General features: G+C 47.2%; 1 protein-coding gene across 7 annotated transcripts in view; it reads left to right on the forward strand.

The window, feature by feature from the left end:
- Positions 1-24,915, forward strand: part of svilc (supervillin c) — a 59,606-nt gene that overhangs the window by 19,829 nt on the left and 14,862 nt on the right. For 5 of the 7 annotated variants that reach the window (XM_063222890.1, XM_063222906.1, XM_063222898.1 and 2 more), the window contains exons 6-16: positions 1,771-1,832; positions 5,507-5,655; positions 5,902-6,157; positions 8,458-9,248; positions 9,481-9,568; positions 11,549-11,596; positions 12,182-12,250; positions 14,114-14,209; positions 22,878-23,176; positions 23,613-23,770; positions 24,504-24,602. In XM_063222890.1, coding sequence (XP_063078960.1) covers positions 1,771-1,832; positions 5,507-5,655; positions 5,902-6,157; positions 8,458-9,248; positions 9,481-9,568; positions 11,549-11,596; positions 12,182-12,250; positions 14,114-14,209; positions 22,878-23,176; positions 23,613-23,770; positions 24,504-24,602 — 2,115 coding nt within the window. The remainder of the gene's footprint in view (positions 1-1,770; positions 1,833-5,506; positions 5,656-5,901; positions 6,158-8,457; positions 9,249-9,480; positions 9,569-11,548; positions 11,597-12,181; positions 12,251-14,113; positions 14,210-22,877; positions 23,177-23,612; positions 23,771-24,503; positions 24,603-24,915) is intronic. The other 2 variants (XM_063222931.1, XM_063222939.1) reach the window with 2 other exon arrangements.

Consider the following 24,915-nt stretch of genomic DNA (forward strand, 5'->3'; position numbering starts at 1 on the left):
CTGTTTGGAAATGCACAAAAATCCATTGAAACGAAAAGGAGGAGTTACACAATGTAGTGTAGTGCAGAGTTGAACTGAGGTACTTTGACTGGGCTAGCCTGGTGATATCTTTTGAAGATGACTAATGCACTATATCGCTCTCTGACGTGTGGCATGTGGTGTATGGCATAATGGCAGGGGTAGAGCTATAGGGGTGGGCAAGCAGGGCATTTGCCCCTGGGCCCAGGCCCTTCCTGTATTAGTGGTGGGGGCCCTATTATGCCCTTGGCAGGCTGTATGTTTTGCCCGGGAGCCCTGTGTGCAATTGATCCACCACTGTATAATGGCATAATAGCGTATCGTAATACTGAAAATGAATACCTTCTAAGCCTTCTATGACGAAACACAAGGGGAAACTGAGGTACTTTGATGGACTAGCCTGATGTTTTTACAAAGGAGTCAAGCTTAAAGTTTATACACAACATTGATCTCATTGTGGAAGTGTTTGTAATTATCTGTGGAAATGAGTACCATCAAGGTCATAAAGGCCATACGGTGAAACACCAAAAGTCAATTGGGGTACCTTGATGGGCTAGCCTGATAGCCTACGTATATGTTTATTTTGGAGTAAGGCTTAATGCACTACATCAGTTTCATTGCTTGAGCGTGTGGTGATAATCTGTGGAAATGAGTACCTTGTAAGTCATACGGGTACAGTAGCTGTTGATGTGATAATGACAGTGGGTAGGAGACACCGTGAGATGCCTTTGGGGTATATCACTTCCTCACTATTTCTAGGTGTGTTTTTTGTGATTGTATTGGTTTTATTTATAAGGTAGTGGGAGAGTACAGGAGAGAGAGAGATAGAGAAAGAGAGAGATTTCTGTAATCTGGATTTTTGCGCGCGTGCGCACACACACACACACACACACACACACACACACACACACACACACACACACACACACACACACACACACACACACACACACACACACACACACACACACACACACACACACACACACACACAATCGGTCCACTCACTCCATGCACAGTTTTTTAAGCTCTGGGTTGGAATGAGATCAATATTTGGGCTCTATGGGGAAGTGTAAATGGCCACCAATCAATTTGCAATTATAATACTTTATATCCGCCTCTAGAGAAAGTGCCCTGGTTTTGTGTGTGTGTGTGTGTTTGTGTGCGTGTGTGTGAGTGTTTACTCTTGTCTTACACACCCACGTACGCACACATGCGTGCGCGTGCACACACACACACAAACTCATGGCCATGCTGGTAGGTGAGTGCGTGTTTGTGCTCGTGTGTGCACTCCTGTGGAGTGTTTTATGTGGATAGAGTTAGTGTGAGTGGTAATGGAAAATAAATTTACTACATGCCGTCAAGTTGTGTTAACAAAAGAGGCGTCTCCCCTCACTCGCAATATATACATCAGATTGTTACCCGTAGGGTACACGTTCACATTTTATTTCACTGATTAAAAGCAAAACATTGTTTCAGACGAGACATTTTCCAACAACAAGGGCTAACCCTGAGTTTGTGTGTGCCTGTGTGGGCGTGCGTGCATGCATGTTTTGTCTTATACTTCATTTACAAGATTACATTTTACTTCAGTGTTTAAAAGCAAAACATTGTTTCAGGTGAGACATTTTCCAACAAGAAGGGCTAACCGTGAGTTTGTGTGTGTCTGTGTGGGCGTGCGTGCGTGTGCACATGCATGTGTGCGTGCGTGTGCGCGTGTTGTGTTGTGCTTCATTTATCCAACTCTCCTAGGTGATGCGAAAATGGACGACCGAGCCAAGATGAGTGTTGCTGCCAAGATGTCTCTCTTTAAAGTAAGTGCTGCTGCTGCTGGAAACAGGACCCACAGTGAGGTCATAACCCTGTGCCATTCTTAGCCGTCCAGTTCAATGCCTAATCATAAAAGGCCATCACCAAGAAAAGAATGGAAAAGTCCCATTGCTGTGTGTCTTTTATAAGTGTCATAGGGCTGGATTGCAAGCTCTTAAAATGGATGCTGGATGGTCAGTCCAGACTCCAGGGGGTGGGGGTGTGGGGGGGTGTATGACCTGCTTCTGGACTGAGCCTGGGCGGGCACTGGTGAACCCACCTTTGTCAAATGTCAGACAAACACACAAACACACCCCTAAACTTGTGCACGTATGCACTGCACACTAATACATGCATGCACATGCAGACTTGTATGCATATGCAGCAGCACAAAGCAAATGCTCATGTTAATGTGTTACATGTTATGTTTGTGTCCTTGCACATATGGATTTTGTTGCAGAAAGTGTGTCAGTCTGAGCCTGTCAGAGAGAGAGAGAGACAGAGAGAGAGAGAGAGAGAGAGAGAGAGATAGGGGTTGTATTCATCCATGAGCTGAGTGAGGCTAGGGGTGTCTGGGAGGAGAGCATGTGAGAAGGTGTGAGGAATCCAACTGTAGATCAAGTCTGCCGTTTCTCCTGAAGCGTTCCTCGCATTACCCTATTGGCGGTTTGATGATTGGCCACTTTCTGCTGAGAGCGCAGTTTGCTGATAATATCTACTGTCTAACATTTCTATCATACAGTTCATAACTTTTGTTTCTTAAAGTCTTATTCACTAAGTGAAAGTTGTTTGTGGCAATTAATTCTGTGTCTCTTTTCATGCAGAGACTCCATTATTAGCGTGTTGTTATCAAAGTGGTAATGACCAAGTCTTAATCTGTTACTGAAGACTCTATAGCTAAAGTCACGTTTTCAGCATACAGTGAGTCAGATTGCCGGCGATCCAATCTGCACCAAAGGGTTGCATTGTGAGGTTTTCAGTTTATTCATGTTGGTGTGATCAGTTCCTGGTTGTGCAGTTATTGCAAGTGCCTGTGTGCTGCCCACACATCAGAGAGCAAGGTTTATGACCATTATGCACCTATAATTAGTGCCACCATTGCTCTCTCTCTCTCTCTCTCTCTCTCTCTCTCTCTCTCTCTCTCTCTCTCTCTCTTCTTTCCCTTCATCTCTTCTGCTCATGGCTGGTAATGGAACACCACAGTGTCCTATTACGCAGCGGTCCACAGAGCCGCAAGAGTTCCGCAGGTTCTCGTGGTGCATCCTGCACTGGGGCATTCCGCAGATGGCTGTTCGTTAACTTTGTTAACAGACGTTTATTCACAAAGGGAGTCCAATTTAACACGGCCCACCTTCCTATGACCCACTTCTGATCCTCCTAGCCCATGTCTGAAATGTTTTATGGTTGCACACATGTTGCGTGAAAAGAAATCCCGCACACTGTCCATTCCACCAACAAACTTTAATACAACGTTTCGGTCATCCCACCTTCTTCTTTACCTGAAGAAGGTCGGATGACCGAAACGTTGTATTAAAGTTTGTTGGTGGAATGGACAGTGTGCGGGATTTCTTTTCACTTGACTGACAACCCAGCTGGGATAACATCCTACGCACCTGCCCAACTACAGAGGTGTGCAAAAGCGTCTTTATTGAACTGCACACATGTTGCACCTTTTGTTCTCTGCTGTGTAGTGATGGTAGTACCAAAGATTTTCAAAGTACTTAACCAAGATAAAGTGTCATAAGCGTCACCAAAACAGCAAAGTGGGAACTCTATTCATTCTCCTAGTCTCCTAATCTCCTAAAGGGGAATGGCTACCATAGGATTGCAGTTCAGAACCTTACATCATATTGATTCTGGAAGAAACTCTGTCTCCTCCTTGTTGGTCGTTTCTGTTAGTACTAGGTGTGTAGGGGTGTAGAATTCGGAAGTGAAAAAGTGAAGTTCTTTTATGGGACCCTGGACTCCTTCATAGTGAAATAGTCGGGATTTCCTCATTCATGCACCACCTCAACATCCAACACCACCTTAGCCTCTCTTCCCTAGACTTTTCCTTTGTAGCATCTTGCAGTCCTAGTTATTGGTAGTTGCATTTGGTTGAATTTACATATGAACAAATTCATAGACTCAAAATAGGCATAGACTTACTGAGGCTAGTGTAAGGGTTTTATTTCTTTATTTATTTAATTTATTTATTTTATTTATTCATTTTGAGGATAACCATTGACATACGACATCTAATTTTTGAGGGAGTCCTGATGAAAATACAAAAAGAAAATAGGACTTGAATACACAAAATAGACACCAACACACTCACACAATTGCTGTTTTTTTAGTCTAATTCTCAAAAATCTCTGCAGTACGCATGAAGGCCACAGGTTTGTAAGTAGGCTACAGATTCAAGCATAGTGTACAGTAGATGTACATTATGTGTAACCAACAAACCGTCACTTGACTCTTACAAAAACAGTGTCTTCTCAATGTCCGCGATCCTTACAAGAGCGTTGTGCATGCCGATGTCAGGACCAGTGACCCCGCTGTGCTGTTTGTCATTTCAACATGTCTGACATTTTAAGCTTCACTGCTAGTATTAGAGGCCCACAGTGTAGATCCTTCAGTGTTGAATATTGAACCTGTAAACACGACTTTGTGTCTGTGACAGGGATGTCTCGCTTCTTGTCGCCTCTATTGTAGCGCACAATTATCTCACCAGTGGTGCACTTAACTATTTTGTTTTAAAGCCTTAACTGCCTTTACTAGCATAGTACTACACTACTACCATATTACATAGAGTCTTAAAGGGACACTGTGAGATTTTTAGTTGTTTATTTCCAGAATTCATGCTGCCCATTCACTAATGTTACCTTTTTCATGAATACTTACAACCAGCATCAAATTCTAAGTATTCATTATGACTGGAAAAATTGCACTTTTCATACATGAAAAGGGGGATCTTCTCCATGGTCCGCCATTTTGAATTTCCAAAAAAAGCCATTTTCAGTTGCAAAAATCACTGTACTTGGACCATATAGAAAATGTTTTTTTATTACTTAGTAAACTTTCATGTAAAGATCAAATTAGGCAATAGGCAGCCCAGTTTCAATGAGCAGCATAGTTGCAGTACCTTTTTTGACCATTTCTTGCACAGTGTCCCTTTAACGTAATAAATGCATTACTATTTGGTCATTGCCATTCTGCTGACAACAATCGTATAATAGAAGACGTTGTTAGTCCTTAATTCAGAAACACATTTGACTTCACTCTCTGAGTAGCTGATATACAGTACCAGTTTCAGTGCTCATTGCAATCAGCTGGTTCAGAGCCTCTTGGTTCAAATTTGTGTCCGTTTTTTTTTAAATAGACCAGGGATTGGCGGTTTACCTTTAGATCAACAATGAAGCTCTTCCTTTCCTCCCCAAATACCTAAATGGTTGACACAGAAGTGCATTAGACCTTACAAACTTGCACAGTGCAGCCACAGCACATGGAACACTGCTCCGCTTTGTGTCATGTCTTGCAACACTCTTTAGCTGGTTTGTTTTGTGTTGTGTCTTCTAAACCCATTACTTAAGCAAACCCTCTTATGAGTGGGACCACTAAAGCCATTTTGGGAATGTTATTTTAAGATTAAAAAAAACATTATCCATCGTCTTGACAGCCCTTTCTTCCTTTCTTTTAGGAGCTTGAGAAGACGGTGGGCCCAGAGGCCTCGTCGTTCCTAAAGCCGCGTTCCGGGGCCAGCGCCCACGAGCGCCGAGTCCGCCGTACCATGGAGCACCGGGCGCTCACACAGCCAATCACCTGCGAGGAACTCGTGGTAGCTGTCAGGTGGGAGGACCCATAATCTTCGTTGTTGGGCTGTAAAACTAGAATATTTGGTTGTGCTTTATTTTGACAATCCACTCACTGAGATTTCATACACCGAAGAAACGATTCACCTCAGCAGTATAGCCAGGCAGAGCTGATCTCCCTCTTCAATGAATAATAACAGCTCTTCAATGATAGTGTTTGAATCATCTAAGTTGTGTGTAACCACTTACCACCGAGTGCGTCCTGTGTCTTCTCCCTCCCCAGCCACCCCCAGCCAGAGGAGCCCTGTGAGAGCCGGGCTGCCCCGGGGGAGCCGGAGGGGGAGGCGGAGGCAGAGGCTGAGGCGGAGGACGACGAGAGCTGCAAGATGAGCATGAGCGAGAAGCTGGCCCTCTTCAACAAGCTCTCCCAGCCCGGCGCTCTCACCAGGGAGCCAGGCGCCGCCGAGGGCCCCGAGAGGCGGAGGCAGAAGGGGGCGCGCTACCGCACACAACCCATCACCGTGGAAGAGGTCAGCCTGGTAATGTACTGTGTGTGTGTGTGTGTGTGTGTGTGTATCTGTAACATTTATGTGATGTGAATTGTGTTAAAAGTAGTTAAATGTGTTTGTGTGTGGGTGCGTGTGTATGTATGTGTGTGCGTGTGTGTATGTGTGTGTGTATGTGTGTGTGTGTGTGTTCATGTGCAACACATGTTTATGTAAGAGAGTGAGCATGAGTATTCATGTGCATGTATTTATGGCCATGCATATGCGTGTATACACGTGTGTCTGTGTGCGTGTACATGTGTGTGTGTTTGAGAGAAAGACAGCTTTAGTGCTCTTGGATCAAGTGGTTCAATGCAGTTAGGCTGATAGGGTAGGGTAGGGGGATGGAGCCATGCTTTATTTATGGGTGGTGCTCTTTAAAGGGGCCGCTTGAAAGTCACTGTGAATGAGTACAGTAGAGTAGCTACTTCATTCATTTGAAGGAAATTAAGGTGTCAAGCAGCCTTATAATGCACATTACACAACAGATTAAGCATATTTGCACACATCCGATACATACAGCTATAAGACATATTGCACCCGTTTGCTTACTGTACAAATGTAATGTAATGTATGATACTGTACACACAGTAGAAATACTGATGAAAGCGACCTCTGTTGGACAAGAGGTGAACTGCAGGTCTTGGTGTGACCTCATGCTGGGAGAGGAGCGATGAGGGGAAAGGTCAGGTTCAGCTGCGGGACGGAAGGGGTTAACTTGCCTGTTTAGGAGAGGGTGAAGGGTCAGGGTTCTCAGTCATTTCAGTCAGCTACTGCGATCCAATAGGAATATGTGTGTGTGTGTGTGCGTGTGTGTGTGCGCGCGTGTGTGTGAGCGCGTGTGTGTGTGTGTGTGTCAGGGCTTGACATTAACTTTTTTTACCCACCGGCCACTGTGGCTAGTGGTTTTCCCGAGTCACTAGCCATTCAGGTATTCCACTAGCCTCAGATTTTACATAGTTTTTTCTCTTCATCATGATGGTGTACATCTAACCTCAGAAGATGAGATACTAAAGCATGAAGAGTGTATAGCTTTCTACATGGAAGTATATCAAGCAAATAGAAAGTGAGTTACTGAGTTTTATCTTGAACTTAAATACAAACAATTGATACACAAGGGGCAAACAACAGAATATAGGTTACTATGATGCGTTTATCATACCAAGGAATAAACTGTCCGCCAAATTGGCTAGTGACACTGAAAGCATTACTAGTCAAAGCCAAGTTTCACCAGCATTTGGCCGGTTGCAGGTGCCAGTGTCAAGCCCTGGTGTGTGTGTGTGTGTGTGTGTGTGTGTGTGTGTGTGTGTGTGTGTGTGTGTGTGTGTGTGTGTGTGTGTGTGTGTGTGTGTGTGTGTGTGTGTGTGTGTGTGTGTGTGTGTGTGTGTGTGTGTGTGTGTTCACAGACATATTTCCGTACCTTTCTTTTATTTGTATTTATTGTGCATTGTAGTCATAAGACTTTTGGCTATTTATGTAGTCAGAGAATTGTATGAGTTCGACCCTAAACAAAAGAACAGAGTACTTGTCTTTGTGCTTTACCATCTATATAATTTTCAATAGGTATGTATTCATTGCACTTCTGATCCGATTAGAATAGGGATATTTTATACGGTCCTTGTATACGGTCCGATCGGACTAGATTCCTTTGATCGGATCAGAATTCTAATCGGACTAGAAGAGGTGGTGTAGTCCAATCAGATGGTCCATGTATGCACTCTATTCCACTTGGTTGTTTGTGACACAATCGTGTCACATATTTAAACAAATGAAGCTCTGGTTATCCCAACATTTTCACGCCACATTGGTCGCTGAATTCCTGCAGAACAACTCTCTCCCACCAATCCTGGCTCCGTACTCTCATCCACAGACTTATTTCTTGTTTGTGGGGTGTTTTAAGTGAACTGGTGACAACAGCACGTCGGATTGTCGCTGTTACGCACCTGCCCATAAGCGCAAGATTAAGTACATCAGTGTCGCTTCCCGCTGCACTTTCAGAAAGACTAAAATGATAAATAAAGCAAGCGATACTTTCATGTTTATCGCAGTTTCAACCATATAACCCGGCCTGTTACTGATAACCGCGCGTGGCAGGTATTCGAACGTTCGAGGTCAATGTAATGTATACACTTCATTCCGATCAGACTAATCGGATCAGATCTATTCCGATCGGCGAAAAAGCGGCATATATACACAGCTATTGTCTTGCAAGCTGCACTAATTTATAATGTATTCTAGTTTTGCCTGTGGACCTACAGTAAATTGTCCCCCTTGTGCCTTCTCTCCCCGTGTAGCTCCAGAAGGCCCCCATCAGGCTCCCCACGCTGAGCCTGTCCCCGCAGCTCTTCGACCAGCAGCAGGGCCTCTCCACCAACCTCAAGCCCAGCGAGGTGCGCCAGACGCGGCCGCGCTCCCGCGGGGACTGGGGCTCCAGCACGGAGCTCCGCGCCCAGGTCAGCCTGGACTCGGCCGTGGACAACTACGCTTCCCATCATGCCTCAGCAGTGGCGGCGGCAGCGGTCCAGCGAGAGGTGCGGGGCATCCTGAAGAAGACCTCCACAGCGCCCTCAGGAGACGAGGAGTGGAGGTCCAGGACGTTGAGTGAGGGCTACCAGGAGGAGGAGGAACATGAGGTGACGGCCAAGGAGGAGGAGCAACAACAGCAGCAGAATGGAGGAGTCTGGAGGAGAGGAGGAGAGAGGACAGGAACACAGCGCCCAGAGGAGGAGGAGGAGGAGGAGGAGAAGGAAGGTAGGAGGAGGAAGAAGGCGTGGGGCGAAGAGGAGACCCAGAGGGAGGTGGAGAGATCTGCTCTTCAGGAGGAGATCTGCTCTTCAGAGAGGAGCAGGAGGAGGAGTAGAGCTCCAGAGGCAGTAGAGGGAGATGCTGCTGCTCCTACTGCTGCTGCTACAGCTGCCGCTGCTCCCGGGTCGAACGCCGGCGCCCCCTGGAGGCAGAGGGCCAGGAAGGAGAGAGAGGGCCACCACCAGCCGTCCACCAGCAGAGCACGCAGGGCCACACAGGAGCCCAAGCTGCACCTCACCTGCCCACAGCCCTCTGTCCAAGCACAAGATGTACAGGACAGGTGGGTGTACATGTGTGTGTGTGTGCGTATGTGTGCGTGTGTGTGTGTGTGTGTGTGCGTGTGCGTGCGCGCGCGTGTGTGTGTGTGTGTGTGTGTGTGTGTGTGTGTGTGTGTGTGTGTGTGTGTGTGTGTGTGTGTGTGTGTGTGTGTGTGTGTGTGCGCGCGCGCGTGCTCACATGCTTGCTATCCACCTGTTTTAACACATTCCCATCTCTTTGCTTTTGTTCGTCAGGTTGGCTGAGCATCCCAGTGAGGAAGAGGAGAGGGGGGAGGGCAGGCGGAGAACAAAGAGGAACTCAGTACGCGTGGAGCCAGAGCAGGTATTGGGCCACTCACTTACCAAAGATGGTAGATATGACAAGAAACCTCATGGTAGTCTATGTCTAGGTATATGTGAGCGAAGCGGAAAGTTGGTTCGGCTGGAGAAATATGTGTAGGCTGTGCGTGTTCAGCTCTATGTTCCCATAGCCTATTTGTTCCTCAGCCCATTGGTCCCACATCACAAATACTTTATTTTAAATTAATCTTTAGGACGATTGCTCCCACAGAGGTAATTATCTTGTATTACATTGTTTTATTATATTATATTCTAGGTTTAGGCATTATTCCACTCTGACTATGATTTACGTAAAGGTTTTGGTAAGTCCATCTCTACTATTATGGGTAAAGCATGATTAGAGGTCATCACATTGTGGTTTAGAGCTATTATCTGGAAATTGTTGGTGTTAACTGACTTAGGTTAAGGCATGATTCCAGTGAGGTTGGGTTTTAGAGAAGAACCATTGGGCTGTGGGACCATTGAACCTAAAATCTCCTAGTGATGTGGGACCATTGGGCTGTGGGACCATTGGGCCATGGGAAAATGGACGCTCCTGGCTGTAGGCTAGAAGCTAGTGCCGCACACTAAATATGAACTTGGCTGTTTCAAAATTCAAAACTGTCTGGAGTAGAAAGTTATAGACTCACAACTGCAGTTTTCTTTGGAGTATCTGGGCATGTGCATAATCTTTGCATCCTTACCATAGAGTAGTAAGTGCATGACTCGTCGTGACAGAGGAGGGTTAAGCACACGCGCTCCCTCCACCAAAGATATTGCTGGAACTAAAGCTTTAGCTTTAGCTGTACCACTCGGAAGGGATAGGTCCACCAACTACCAATGTTAAGATTCTATAATGCTAATTCAAGTCTGTCTACTCTCTTGCTTAGCATGTTCATCTAGGGAAGGCAGATGATATGCAAGGAAAAGATGGTTAAATTACAGCGCTAATTTCATACAGTACAGCTTGACACAATACAGTTTCATATTGACATATTACAAAATCTGAATAGATTATGATTGTATTTCATTTGTATGTGTGTTGTGGGCATCACACTACATGTTTCAGTGTTAATACACCTACAGCCCTGATACTGTCTGGGACACACCAGGTCAGGACTAGCAGCTTCATTGCTAAGAAGTGTGCATGCCTTTTTGTCAGCACATTAGGCAATGTAAAGCCCCTGGATCCTCTTCAGTCGCATGCATGTCACTTTAAGACTTTAGGACTCTCATTGAGACTGTAAAATGCGTTTCCTTTGTGAAAGACTACAAGTCTAGAGGGAGGAGTACTGAACTCTCTCTCTCTCTCTCTCTCGCTCTCTCTCTCTCTCTCTCTCTCTCTCTCTCTCTCTCTCTCTCTCTCTCTCTCTCTCTCCGTTTCTCACAAACACACACAGTAGAGGTCATTATGTTGTCCTTCTGCGTAGCTGACCACTAGACCAGCATGTCCCTGGACACCCTCTCAATCCCTCCCTAGGAGGGTGTTTACCTTCACACACTCTAGGGGGCCTGCTGTACACTGATGTAATCTACTTCGTGTGTGTGTGTGTGTGTGTGTGTGTGTGTGTGTGTGTGTGTGTGTGTGTGTGTGTGTGTGTGTGTGTGTGTGTGTGTGTGTTTGTGTGTGTGTGTGTGTGTGTGTGTGTTTGTGTGTGTGTGTGTGTGTGTGTTTGTGAGTGTGTGTGTGTGTGTGTGTGTGTGGCTATTATGCCTTTACTCTCTGGGCGGTGACCGGGCCGCGAACCCTCTTCTGTATCTCCTTGATTCCCATAGACACCTGTGCTTTTGTGTCCAGAGATAATCGAAACTGTAGATTAACTATAGATCTTGCCCGTTCAAATTTTGCTAATCACCGGGATCTATTTTAAGCTCCAGTTTGCTTCCTATTAACTCCTTTTTTATACTGTTCCCTTACTCTCTTTATCTCTCTTCTTCTCTCCCTCTCACTCCTTGTTTTTTCCTTCTTCTACTGCCCATGCAGACAGAGAGTCAAACTAGCTGTGATGCATCTGGCCAACCCCAATGCTGGGTAAGAGTGTTTCTTTGCTTTGTCTACAATTACAATTCATACAATTATTATTGGCAGTATAAGCCTGTAGTATTACAGTATGTGTGTTTCTGCTGTGCTGGATTCATGTTGACTTTTATTTTTTAGTTCATAGTTTTTATAGTGTAGTATTGCATTTTAGGGTACATTCACCTTGTAGTGTGTGTGTGTGTGTGTGTGTGTGTGTGTGTGTGTGTGTGTGTGTGTGTGTGTGTGTGAGAGAGAGAGAGAGAGAGAGAGAGAGGAGAGAGGAGAGAGGAAGAGAGGAAAAGAGAGGAGAGAGAGAGAGAGAGAGAGAGAGAGAGATGGTGTGTGTGTGTGTGTGTGTGTGTGTGTGTGTGTGTGTGTGTGTGTGTGTGTGTGTGTGTGTGTGTGTGTGTGTGTGTGTGTGTGTGTGTGTGTGTGTGTGTGTGTGTGTTTGTCCTGCATGATTGCTATTCCTCTACTGTAGCTGTTACACCACATCTCCTTTCTTTATGTCTCTTTCTCTCTCTCGCTGGCTCTTTTGCTCTCTCATTCTTGTTTTCCTCTCTCTCCTCTCTTCCACTCCCCTGCTTTTCGTTCCAGGAGCCTGTCTTCTCCTCTGTCTATACCCCCTCTCCTACCACACCTCAGTATGTCATGTGTTTCAACGAGGTGAGCGTGAATGTGTGTGAGAGAGAGCGCATCCATTAGCGTGCATGTGTCAGAATGTGTGTGTGTGTGTTTGGATGTCTGCATGTGTGTTCAACTGCATGTGTGTTTGCATGTCTGCATGTGTGCTTAACTGCCTCTGTGTGTGTGTGTGTGTGTGCGTGTGTGTGTGTGTGTGTGTGTGTGTGTGTGTGTGTGTGTGTGTGTGTGTGTGTGTGTGTGTGTGTGTGTGTGTGTGTGTGTGTGTGTGTCTGTGTGTGTGCGTGCATGTGTGTGTGCGTGAGTGTGTGTGTGTGTGTCTGTGCATGTGTGTGTGTATGCGCGTGCGTGTGTGTATGCGCGTGCGTATGTGTGTGTGTGTGTGTGTGTGTGTGTGTGTGTGTGTGTGTGCACGCGTGCGTGTGTGCATACGTGTGTGTGTGTGTGTGTGTGTGTGTGTGTGTGTGTGTGTGTGTGTGTGTGCGTGCGTGCGTGTGTGTTGGTTCAGCCTCTCTCATACCATCAGCTTCAGGTCCATCCTTTTCTTTTTAATATGCATCTCAGTGTTTGACTTTGTAACCATCTGCCTGTAAGAAGCATCGTTGTTCTAAGAAGGTGTCAAGGAGTCAAGGAATCTGAAAAAGGGCTGTTGAATGGGGTTCTAACCCCCCCCAAAAAAAGTCTGAAATACTGATATTAACAACTTGAAGTGTTTTTAGTGTGTAATGCCCTGTCCAGACCAAGAGCGAACTATGCTGCCTGGTAGGGTGGGTAGCAGAAGAAGTTTCGCCTTGAATTCGCTGTATTCGCTCGAGACGCAGCATTGACATGTTTGATTCAGCTAATCACATAATGGCTCTGGCTTGACAGCCTGGGACATTCGGAGATATGAACGTTCCGATTGGTTTTCGCCGAACAACGTCAGAGCGAATTCGCCTGCGATTAGATTTAGTTTAATCTTAAAAATTCGCTCTGGTCGCGCAAGAAGCTTCGCTACTGGCGAATTCGCTCCGTTCGCTCTGGGTCTGTACACGGCATAAGTGTTTGTTTATGTGTGGCCATATTAAACTCAGTCATGCATCCTCTTGAGTACTGTAACACTGTCACAGCACTGTCACTGTCTCCTTCCTTACGCCAGGGACACATACACACGATTTTGACCAAGCAAAGCGAACTTCGGCATTCATTCCTATGCTGGAGGCGAAGGCAGGCGAACAGGAGCGAAGCAAAAATAGTTTAATATGATGAAAATGAGGGCCGAATTTCAATCAAATTAACAAAATAAATGTTTCATTCCATTTGATTCACCGAGACGACCTGATGACCGTTGAGCTGTCAGAATGGAACACTGAATTCCGCCTCTCTTTGCTTCACTCGTTTTGCCTGCATGTGTCCCCGGCGTTGTTCTCTTGCTGTGGTTTGTGTGGTGTTCATGTCTGGGTGATATTTTTGTAACCTGGTAAACCCCTTTTTCATACAGAGGGTTGTGCAGTGCTTTCATTGACTTACGGTTGAATTGTTGCTGGACCAGTCGGTGGCCGGGCGGTGACATTGACTTTGGCGTTCAGACACATACAGTAGAATGTAGCACACAATGTCCACATGGTTGCTCACAAACACTCCATCTGTGCACTGATTGCACAGTTCTTTGACAGTGACATCACATTTCATCACATTTTTGTTCTTCTATTCTGTTCTGTTTCTCTTGGTCCAGTAAAGATTCTAGTTGAGCGAACCATGTCAATGGAAGCACTTCCACTTGTCTGTATAATATCGTACAGAAAATCAGGGCTGGTTTACCAGACTCGGGAGCGCACCCTCCATAGGAAAGGAAACATGCTAAATGCTGCTCCGTCTCTGTCTCTCATCCCCCCATCCTCTACTCAGACTAACCAGTCATATGAGGCCCAGGAGGTCGGCTCTGCCCAGGCTTCATCACCATCTTCATCATCATCGCAGCCCAACTGGAGGAAACAGCAGCAGGTGGCTCTCATCACCTTATCACCTCTCCTCCTCTCTTCTTCTCCACTACTTTCATCACCGTATCACCTCTCCTCCTCTCTTCTTCTCCACTACTCTCATCACCTTATCATCTCTCCTTCTCTCTTCCTCTCCACTACTTTCATCATCTTACAACCTCTCCTCCTCTGTTCTTCTCCACTCTTCTCATCATCTTACAACCTCTACTCCTCTCCTCTTCTCCACTACTCTCATCATCTTACAACCTCCCCTCCTCTGTTCTTCTCCTCTTTTCTTCTCCACTGTTCTTCCTCACGTTTTCATTGCATTGGCCTCTCCATCCCTCCACTTATCCGTCATCATCCTGTTCATCTATCTATCTGTACATGGTCTAATTTGATGAGACATCTGATCATCTATTCTCTCTCTTCCTCTCTACATTTTTATCTGTGCTTTTTCTATCTCTCCTATCTCTCACTATTACACTCTAACTCTACCTTTTAATCTCTTCATCTTTCCATCTTTTTGCCTTTTTTTCTTTACTTTTTTCCCACTGTTTCCTCCAATGCCTTCCTGTCAACTCCAACCTCCTACGTTTGTTGCTTTTCCGCTTCCTTAGTTTCTTGGTCTGAAACAATTAAATCCCTCTCTCAGTAAAATATGTACTTTAGCACTTGTGCTTTGTACTTTAGGATCTTATGAGCATGCGTAGGCCTGCAGATGGTTCATGAATTAAAGGTGCGAGTCATAAATCTTGTATAATAGTACATGGTAGCACTAAAAAGACAGTATCATAATATTACTGTAATGCATTAGGTATTACTAATGTTATGATGAATGATAGTTCTTTACGGAAAGTTGTAGCCACTGTGGGGCATCGGCAAGAATGCACTTGAAGAAGAAGATGTTCAAGGGGATTGGGTATTTATTAAATAATAAATCAGTAATTACACAGTACTTGTGTCATTATCTGTGTGTGGTTTCTGAAAAGGGAAACAGAAATAACAGAGGAGAATAATTACTCCTAAAATACTGAATATAAGAAATTAGCATCCATATAGCTTCACAGATAGATATGAAATAGCATAGCCAACAAGCTAAACACAAAACGCTTCATTAATAGTCAGAAATATAGCAGGTCAAAACGCCACTGTTTCCCCTCATAATCTACTGAATAATCATTACAAATATCCGTTAGACACATATCTCAACCCTATAAGCATGAATATACATCATATCACGACGGCAGATAAAACTATAACATTGTAAACTCGCGGTTACCTCGCGCATAATAACTCGCGGTAAAAGTTTACTTCCGCGATTGAAATCAAACATTGTCTACACAAATCCTGCGTAATACTACACAATGAAACATATAAACAACAAATAAGCAAGTGTACTTACAATTCTGGACGCACACAAGACACAAGGTAAAGAAATAAACTGCTAACTAAGCAACATATTCAGAGCTGTAAAACATGGCGACCTCGCTCCAAACTTTCTGGAATATTACTGAGACAGGCATCGTTCACGTGCCTGCACGGAGGAGGTGCGCTCTGATTGGCTGATTCTTATACTACTAAATATCAATCTGGCACATAGTCAGACCCTTTGTCACAGCCGCCCCCAAATTTGTCCCATCAAATTTGTCACTTGCGGAAGGGCTGACGAGTGTCCATGTCAGGAAGGTCAGGAAGAGCGACGAGACGCGCCACGGGCCTGGTGTAGGTCTTCTCCTTCACCTGGACGACAGCAGTGCGGACTCGTCCGTCGGTCCCTGGGATGACGCTGGTGACACGACCAACAGGCCACAGGGCCCTTGGCAGTTGCGGGTCCACCACCATCACGACGGTTCCCAGCTGCGATGGGTCCTTGTGCCACTTGGACCTGGTCTGCAGTGACAGGAGGTAGCGCTGGATGAAGTGTCTCCAGAACTGATCTGCTAACACCTGAGCATGCTTCCAGCGGCGGCGGCTCAGCAGATCAGACTCCGTGTAGACGGCTTGGGGGAGTGAGGGATCCAGCCGCCCCATGAGGAGCAGATTGGGTGTCACGGGGTCCACATCAGCTACATCTGTGGAAACGTAGCCAAGAGGTTTCGAGTTCAACACCCCCTCCACTTCTATCAGCACGGTCCTCAGGACTTCTTCAGGAACGGGCTGAGTCTGAATTGTGGGGTACAGTGCGGCCTTGACAGATTTCACTTCCCGCTCCCAGACGCCTCCGAAATGTGGAGCACTTGGAGGGTTGAACTGGAACTGGATCTGGTACTTCGCGAGGTGATCTCGGAGGGTGGCGTGCATGGCTTTGAAGGCTTCTTGCAGCTCTCTAGCACCACCACGGAAGTTCGTCCCCTGATCCGATAGGAGCTCTGCAGGCTTTCCTCTCCGTGCAATGAACCTGGGGAGGGCCATAAGGAAGGAGTCTGTGTCGAGGCTGGACAGGACGTCCAGGTGCACTGCCCGGGTTGTGAGGCATTTCAACCGGATACCCCATCTCTTTTCATGACGGCGGCCCACTTTCACTGTAAATGGGCCAAAGCAGTCCATTCCTGTGGAGAAGAAGGGGGGCTTCATCAGCCGCAGCCTTGCTCGTGGGAGGTCTGCCATTGTGGGCACGGATGGCATAGCTCTCTTCATCTGGCAGTCTGTACAGGCATGCTGATGACGCTTGACAGCTTCACGGCCTTGCAGGATCCAGTACTTGCGACGCAGCTCTGCAAACAGGCGCTCTGACCCTGGGTGGAGCAGACTCTCGTCAACGTCCTGAATGATGAGCCTGGTGACTTTGTGCTGAGGGTCCAGGACCACTGGGTGGATGGCTTCCAGGTCCAGTTGGTCGCTGCGACAAAGCCTCCCTCCAACACGTATGAGGCACACTGTGTCATCGTACTCTGGTGCTAAAGCATGTAGCCGGCTGGTCGTTGACACTGGCTTGCCAACACGTAGCAGGTCAAACTCCTCCGGGAAGCTCTCCTGCTGGGCTTGTCTCAGGACTGCTCGCTCCGCATCCCTGTAGTCCTCAGCCGAGTCACTGGCCTGGTCAGTGGCCGCCCCGTGACGAGATCGCACAACAGCTTCGACCATGTCTTTGAGAGAGGAGAACTGGTGAGCAGTAGAAGGCGATGAGCTCTGAGTAGTCGTGTTGAGGCAGCAGACTGTAGGTTTCCGCATCTCAGCAGTGTCCTCCAGCTCCACTGTGGCAGGTGTCTTCGGCCAGAACTCTGGTGATTGCTGCAGGAAACCTGGTCCTTTGTTCCACCTGCTGTCCTGGCTCAACTCAAGCAGCGTCTTGCCTCGTGTGATGTCGTCTGCTGGGTTATTGGCCGAATCCACGTACCTCCACGCATGGACATCAGTCAAGTCCTGGATCTCAGCTACTCGCGTCCCGACAAACACTTTATAGCGGCAGGAGTCAGAACGGAGCCAGGTAAGGACTGTGGTGGAATCAGCCCACAGCACGACTTCACCGATGGACAATGTGAGTTCTCGCTGCAGTAGGGAAGCTAGTTGAGCTCCGGTCAGCGCAGCACACAACTCGAGCCTGGGCATTGACTGCTGCTTCTTCGGAGCAACTCGGGATCTTGCAGATAAGAAGGACACCTCCACACGGCCATCAGGACTCTTCGTTCTCAGGTAGGCTACAGACCCATATGCCTTTTCGGACGCATCTGCAAAGACATGCAGGTCTCTCTTGCAGGTTGAGATGTCTAGCTCATGGCTCACGTAGCACCGGGGTAGGGAGACCTCTGAGAGATGCTGCAGCTCCTCTTCCCATTCCAGCCAGGGTTGCAGAACATCCTCGGGAAGTGAGGGATCATCCCACTCCCTTCGCTTGTCCCACAAGTGCTGCACCAGGACTTTGGCTCGTGTTGTGAAAGGGACAATGAATCCTAAGGGGTCATACAAGCGGGCCAGGACTCTGTAAATGTTCCTCATGGTGGGTATAGGATGGTCTGGCATTCGGTACTTGTACCTCAAGGTGTCCGAGTTGCAGAGCCAACGGAGCCCTAGAGCTAGCTCCTGTGGGTCAGCACTGGACTCATTGAGCCATAGCTCGCTGCTCTCTGACCTGGCTTCCTTCGGCAAATGGCTGATCGAGTCAGGGACGTTGCTTGCCCATTGACGCAGCTCAAATCCTCCAGAGGCCAGCAGTGAGGTGATCTTGTCCACGAACTGTCGAGCTTCGTCCACGGAGGGGATACTCTGGAGGCAGTTATCGACATAGAACGACCTCTCTATGGCCACCCGAACATCCTCGTCTTGCTGGCTGTGGTCAAAGACGTGCTTCTGCAACGCGAAGGTAGCACAGCAGGGGCTACATGTTGTGCCGAATGGCAAGACTTGCCAGACGTAGGTGTTCGGTGGTTTCTCTGTCTCCAGGTTGCGCCACAGAAAGCGAAGCAAGGGCCTGTCTTCGGGGAGTAGCCTCACCTGATGAAACATGCCCTTGATATCGCTGCTTACTGCAACGGCATGTTCTCTGAAGCGCAGTAGGACGCCGATCAGACTGGAGCTCAGAGTAGGGCCTGGCAGCAGCAGCTCGTTCAGGTTGTCTCCTTTGTACACGAATGAACAGTTGAAGACAATCCTGTTCTTGCCGTTGTGGGACACCATGTGGTGCGGTATGTACCACGATTCTGCTGCACTCTTGAGCTCCTCTTCTGGCACCTTAACTGCGTAGCATGCCTTCTCCAACTTGTCGATCTCTGCACAGTACGCCGCTGCACGCTCTGGGTCTTTGGAGAGGCGTCTCTCTGTGCTGCGAAGGTTAGCCAGCACGGCTTCTTTGGGTGCATGCAGCTGTGGCATATTCTTCACCCGTAGGAGTGGAGTAGCGTATCGCTGGATACCATCAATGTCGATGCGTGTGGTCTTCTCTTCCAACAGGTGGATAGCATCCTGATCCTGCCTGGAGCGAGTGACCAGCTTCTCACTCCTATAGGGGAGAACATCCAACTGCCACAATCTCTCAACACTCTGCAGGAGCTCAGTAGTGGGTGAGAAGGTTGACAGGTGCATGCAACTCTGTTCAGTGGGCTGTGTCTTCCTCTGCACAACTGGCCCTTGTAGTGTCCAGCCTAACCTCGTATTCACCGCTGCTGGAGTCCCAGGGGGTCCTAGGCGCACTGGTTCCACTGGGGTGACGAGGTGAGGGTGGTCAGACCCGATCAGGAGCAGAGGGCGCACTCTATCTAGAGCTTTGAGCGGGATCCCTCTCAGGTGCTTGTGCTTCCTTTGAAGATCCTCCATCGGGTATGAGTGTTCTGCCAGACTCAACTGCTCAGCTGTAAAAGCCTGCTGGATCTTGAAGGACTTCTTTGGCTGGTCCACTGGCGCTATGGAGAACGACACAGTGGTGCCATGTAGGACTCTGAGATCTTGGCGGACTGTCCTCAAGGCCAGGTCCTCAGGCTGGCCAGTGAGCTTGAGGCTGTGGGCAGCAGCTGGGAGTAGAATGGTCCTCTCCGAACCGTCATCTAGGATGGCATACGTCTCTAGGGCGTGAGGGCCATTCTGCAGTAACACTCTACTCACTTTCAGGAGTACCTGATTGCAGCCTGACCGCCTGTCCAAGTACAAGACGTCGTTGACGGTGGGTGTGCTAACAAAGCAGGTTAGGTTCTCTGTGGCAGGCTTTGCATTCCCATCATGCGGGGCAGACTTGGTGTTCACGTCATGCAGGGCCTGCAGGTGTTTGCCTTTGCACTTGTGACACTGCATCTTCAGACGACACTGGGCGGCCTGATGCAGTCTGTCGCAACACCAGCATCTCTTGTTCGCCTTGATCCACGCCGTCTTCTGTTCCACAGTGAGCAGCTTGAAGTTAGCACAATGGTCAAGGAAGTGCTGGTTGTTGTTGCAGAATGGGCAATATGCAGTTTTCTCTGCCGGCTTGGCATTGGAGGTTGGCGTGGCTGCTACTGGGGCATTCTCAGGCTGATCCGTGGTGTGCAAGATGCTAGTGACTTTGGCACCCTTGCTGTCTTGACGACGGTCAGTCCTGGACTTTGCCTTGCCTTTCTCCTCATGGTCCCGAGGCTCGCACATAGACTGCTGCATCTTCAACTCGTAATTGAGCCAGTCAGAGAAGTGCAGGAGGGTAGGTATGGTGATGCGCTGCGGGTAAAGGAACCTCTTGAACTCCGCTCTCATGTCGTGAGGTAACTTCGACAGGAGCCTGGATACGTGTGAGCCACAGCAGAGCTCGGTCTGTCCACTCTCACCAAGCTGATTCAACAGGCCTACCAGCGATCTTACTTGGAGGGCGAATCTCTTGAAGCCTTTGGTGTCGCCGTGTGCAACGCTCTGGGCATCCATGAGGTCCGCAATGTGCCTGAGGGCCAGCTGGTGTGGCTGTCCGTAGTGCTCTGTTAGGCTGGCCATGGTATCCGTGTAGGGCTGAGGAGAGTTGGTGTATGAGTCGGCGATAAGCAGAGCGTCTTCATACTTTAAGTGATCGACCAGTATCTGGAACTTAAAACGTTCTGTTGCGTCCCTTGGCAGCAGGTTCTCCAGTGCATCCTTCAGCCTCGCGAACTCCCTTGGGTCACCTTTAGTGAATGGAGGGATTTTTGCCTTTGGCCCACGGTACACACTCTCCCTCTGGGGGGCAGATATTGGCTCACCAAACTCTGACTCTGCTGGAGTGTATGGTTGACAATACTCTGGTGTTGGTACCCTGGGTACTGGCGGTGGAGGTTGAGGCAGCACTGGGCGCGGCTGAATTGGGTGCATTTCCCTCATGAGCGCTGTAAGTTCTTCCACTAAGTCCTTCGCCGGAGAGGCTGGCTGCTCCGCTTCCTCTGCTATGGGAGGTGGAGGCAGTGGCCAGTCACCGTCATCTCCTGGAGGCAACACATATGCGCTGGGTTGAGCAGGCAGTGGCGGTAGCGGTCCAAAGGACTGGGACCAGTCATTTTCTTGCTTAATAGGACGCAGTGTTGGATGTGGGGCAGACCTCTGAAGAGAAGGAGGAGGGGCAGATGGCCACTGAGGCGGTAAGTGCGGCAGTGCAGCGCTGGTGTCGAGGCGCCTGTGCAGGTCCGACATCTGTTGCTGCATGCGCTGGTTATCTTCCACAATTCTATGCAGAAAAGCCATGACGTCAGGAGCAGCTCCAGTGATGGGCTGACTTTGTGGCACAGCAGGTGTGCTCTGGTAGAGGGGGGCAGCTGGTTCAGGTAAGTAGACAGAGTGCTGCATTCCTGATGCTTGTGCTGCACCATACTCTTCATTCAGAGCTGGAGGTGTGAGAGGCGTCATCCTGGCGAATCTCTCTGAAGCTCCCTCCATGCTATGATAGCGCTGTTGCCCTGGTAAGTAAGCTACATCATGAGGGGGATAGTTGGACCGCTGTAGGGCTGGAAGGGAGACGGCATAGTCGTCCATCCAGGCTGGCTGCCTTACTGTACGGCGGGGGCGCACATCTGCAGGCGGCGGGCTCCTTCTCTGGTCTGGGAACATCTTCAATAATCCACAGTGACTACACTATCCTCGCTGGGGCCTCCAATTTGTTATGATGAATGATAGTTCTTTACGGAAAGTTGTAGCCACTGTGGGGCATCGGTAAGAATGCACTTGAAGAAGAAGATGTTCAAGGGGATTGGGTATTTATTAAATAATAAATCAGTAATTACACATTACTTGTGTAAATAAGGTGTGTGGTTTCTGAAAGGGAAACAGAAATGACAGAGGAAAAATAATTACTCCTAAATACAGAATATAAGAAAATAGCATCCATATAGCTTACAGACAAATATGCAATAGCATAGCTTCCAATAAGCTAAACACAAAATGCTCCATTAATAGTCAGAAATATAGCAGGTCAAAACGCCACTGTTTCCCCTCATAATCTACTGAATAATCATTACAAATATCCGTTAGACACATATCTCAACCCTATAAGCATGAATATACATCATATCACGACGGCAGATAAAACTATAACATTGTAAACTCGCGGTTACCTCGCGCATAATAACTCGCGGTAAAAGTTTACTTCCGCGATTGAAATTAAACATTGTCTACACAAATCCTGCGTAACACTACACAATGAAACATATAAACAACAAATAAGCAAATGTACTTACGATTCTGGACGCACACAAGACACAAGATAAAGAAATAAACTGCTAACTAAGCAACATATTCAGAGCTGTAAAACATGGCGACCTCGCTCCAAACTTTCTGGAATATTACTGAGACAGGCATCATTCACGTGCCTGCACGGAGGAGGCGCTCTCTGATTGGCTGATTCTCATACTACTAAATATCAATCTGGCACATAGTCAGACCCTTTGTCACAACTAATGACACTGTGGAATGCTGTAGTATAGTATGCTTACTACGGTATTACGTAAAGGTACACTGTGCAGGAAATGGTCAAAAAAGGTACTGCAACTATGCTGCTCATTGCTCATGCTGCTATTTCTGGAAATTCAAAATGGACCACGGAGAAGATCCCTCTTTTCATGTATGAAAAGTGACATTTTTAGAATACTTAGAATTTGATGGTGGTGTTAAGTATTCATGAAAAAGGTAACATTAGTGAATGGGTAGCAGGAATTCTGGAAATAAACAACTAAAAATCTTACACAGTCTACCTTTAAGGTCTTTTCAATGGCGGATGGTACGGAATGGTGTGTATTATGAGGTTCTAGGCCCACGGCTCATACAGCTTTTTGTTGCAGACTGTACAGGTGCAGTATGCTGAGACAGACTCCGAGACGCAGATGCAGACACAGACACAAGTGCAAACGCAGGCGCAGGCAGACGAGCAGGAGGATCTGCAGACATCGATGCAGGCGTTTGCACAGACTTCCTGTTTAGAGCCCTGCGAGGCCACACCCACGGAATCGGAAGGCGTGTCTGCGGAGTGCGTGAAAGATGTCATGTCCTCTTGCGTCTCTCCTGGCGTGGCGGCGGGTGTCTGCACTAACACCGAACAGGGCTCAGACCTCAGCTCCCTCTGTCAGACCAGCACTCCTATGTGAGTTACACTGTACTATACATGTCTCTCTCTCTCTCTCTCTCTCTCTCTCTCTCTCTCTCTCTCTCTCTCTCTCTCTCTCTCTCTCTCTCTCTCTCTCTCTCTCTCTTAGTCTCTGTCCGACCAGCATGACATGCCATGTTCACTGTCTCTCTTCTATCTATCTATCTATCTATCTATCTATCTATCTATCTATCTATCTATCTATCTATCTATCTGTCTACTGTATCTATCTATCTATCTGTCTGTCATAGATGTCAAAAGTAAAAGTAAAAAACAGAAACACAATTTCAATTCCAACACGTGTCTCTTATCTGAGTATCCGTGTGTGTGTGTGTGTGTGTGTGTGTGTGTGTGTGTGTGTGTGTGTGTGTGTGTGTGTGTGTGTGTGTGTGTGTGTGCGTGTGCGTGCGTGTGTGTGTGTGTGTGTGTCTAGCCTCTCCTCCGCAGTAGCAGAGCACAGGCGTTCAGTGCGGCCTTCTCGCCGGACACAAGGCTCCCGGAACCCCTTACGTGCCTTAGCCGCCCGCGACGACGTCCGGCAGGACTTCAACGATCCTCAGGAGGACGGGGCTGTGGCAGAGGCCAACAGGAGTGAGTGGCTCCACACACACCATGACATATTACAGAAGTTTTACTACATACCGTACTTAAGGTGATCTGACCTCAGAGATGAAAATCTGTGATGTTTCCCTATTGGTCAGAGATGAAAATCTGTGATGTTTCCCTATTGGTAGAGCGGGGACACATCTGTTTCTAAAGTAATTGAATATTATTTTAAATCGTAATATATTACGTAATAAGTAATATGTTAAAGGGACACTGTGCAGGAAATGGTCAAAAAATGTACTGCAACTATGCTGCTCATTGAAACTGGGTTGCCTATTGCCAAATTTGATCTTTCCATGAAAGTTTACTAAGTAGTAAACAAATATTTTCAACTTTGGTCCAAGTACAGTCATTTTTGCAGCTAAAAATGGCTATTTTTGGAAATTCAAAATGGCGGACCATGGAGAAGATCCCCCTTTTCATGTATGAAAAGTGCACTTTTTCCAGTCATAATGAATACTTAGAAATTGATGGTGGTGTTTAAGTATTTATGAAAAAGGTAACATTAGTGAATGGGCAGCATGAATTCTGGAAATAAACAACTAAACATCTCACACAGTGTCCCTTTAATTAGAATTTTATCAAACAAAAAAGAGAGGGGGGGGGTAGTCACTAGGCAGTCAGGCATGTCAGGCATGTCTGGTCAACCTGTCAATGTATTTCATGCATTTGGGCATATTGTGATTTTTTTTCTCCCCCTTTTGATTTTGCCCCCTAGTGGTGAAGAATTGTAACTCGTCCACGAGTAACACTGCCACTGAATCATCAAGCATCAACACTGTTCCTTACAGGCCCCTGATGCTCATTCAAGTTAAAGGTGAGACCTTTATTTTGAGAAGTAGATAAAATAACAAATGTTGAATTTGTTCTGTAGTATGCAATGTACTTTTTAACGTCGTGGTTTATGGGTATCTGAGGTTTGTAGTGCAATCTGCACTTCTTTGTTCATGTTAAAGCTGTTAGATCTTTGTTTGTGAGAAAGACTGCAGTTGTTTGACAGTAACACAGCCATTATCTTTTCAGGTTGGTTTTGAGTTAAACATTAAACTATTAATTAGAGATGCACCGGATCCTGATTTTTAGGATCCTGCCGGATACCGGATCCACTGCTTAAGATCCTGCCGGATCCG

Source organism: Engraulis encrasicolus, chromosome 2 (genome assembly GCF_034702125.1).
Source record: "Engraulis encrasicolus isolate BLACKSEA-1 chromosome 2, IST_EnEncr_1.0, whole genome shotgun sequence".
NCBI lineage: Eukaryota > Metazoa > Chordata > Actinopteri > Clupeiformes > Engraulidae > Engraulis > Engraulis encrasicolus.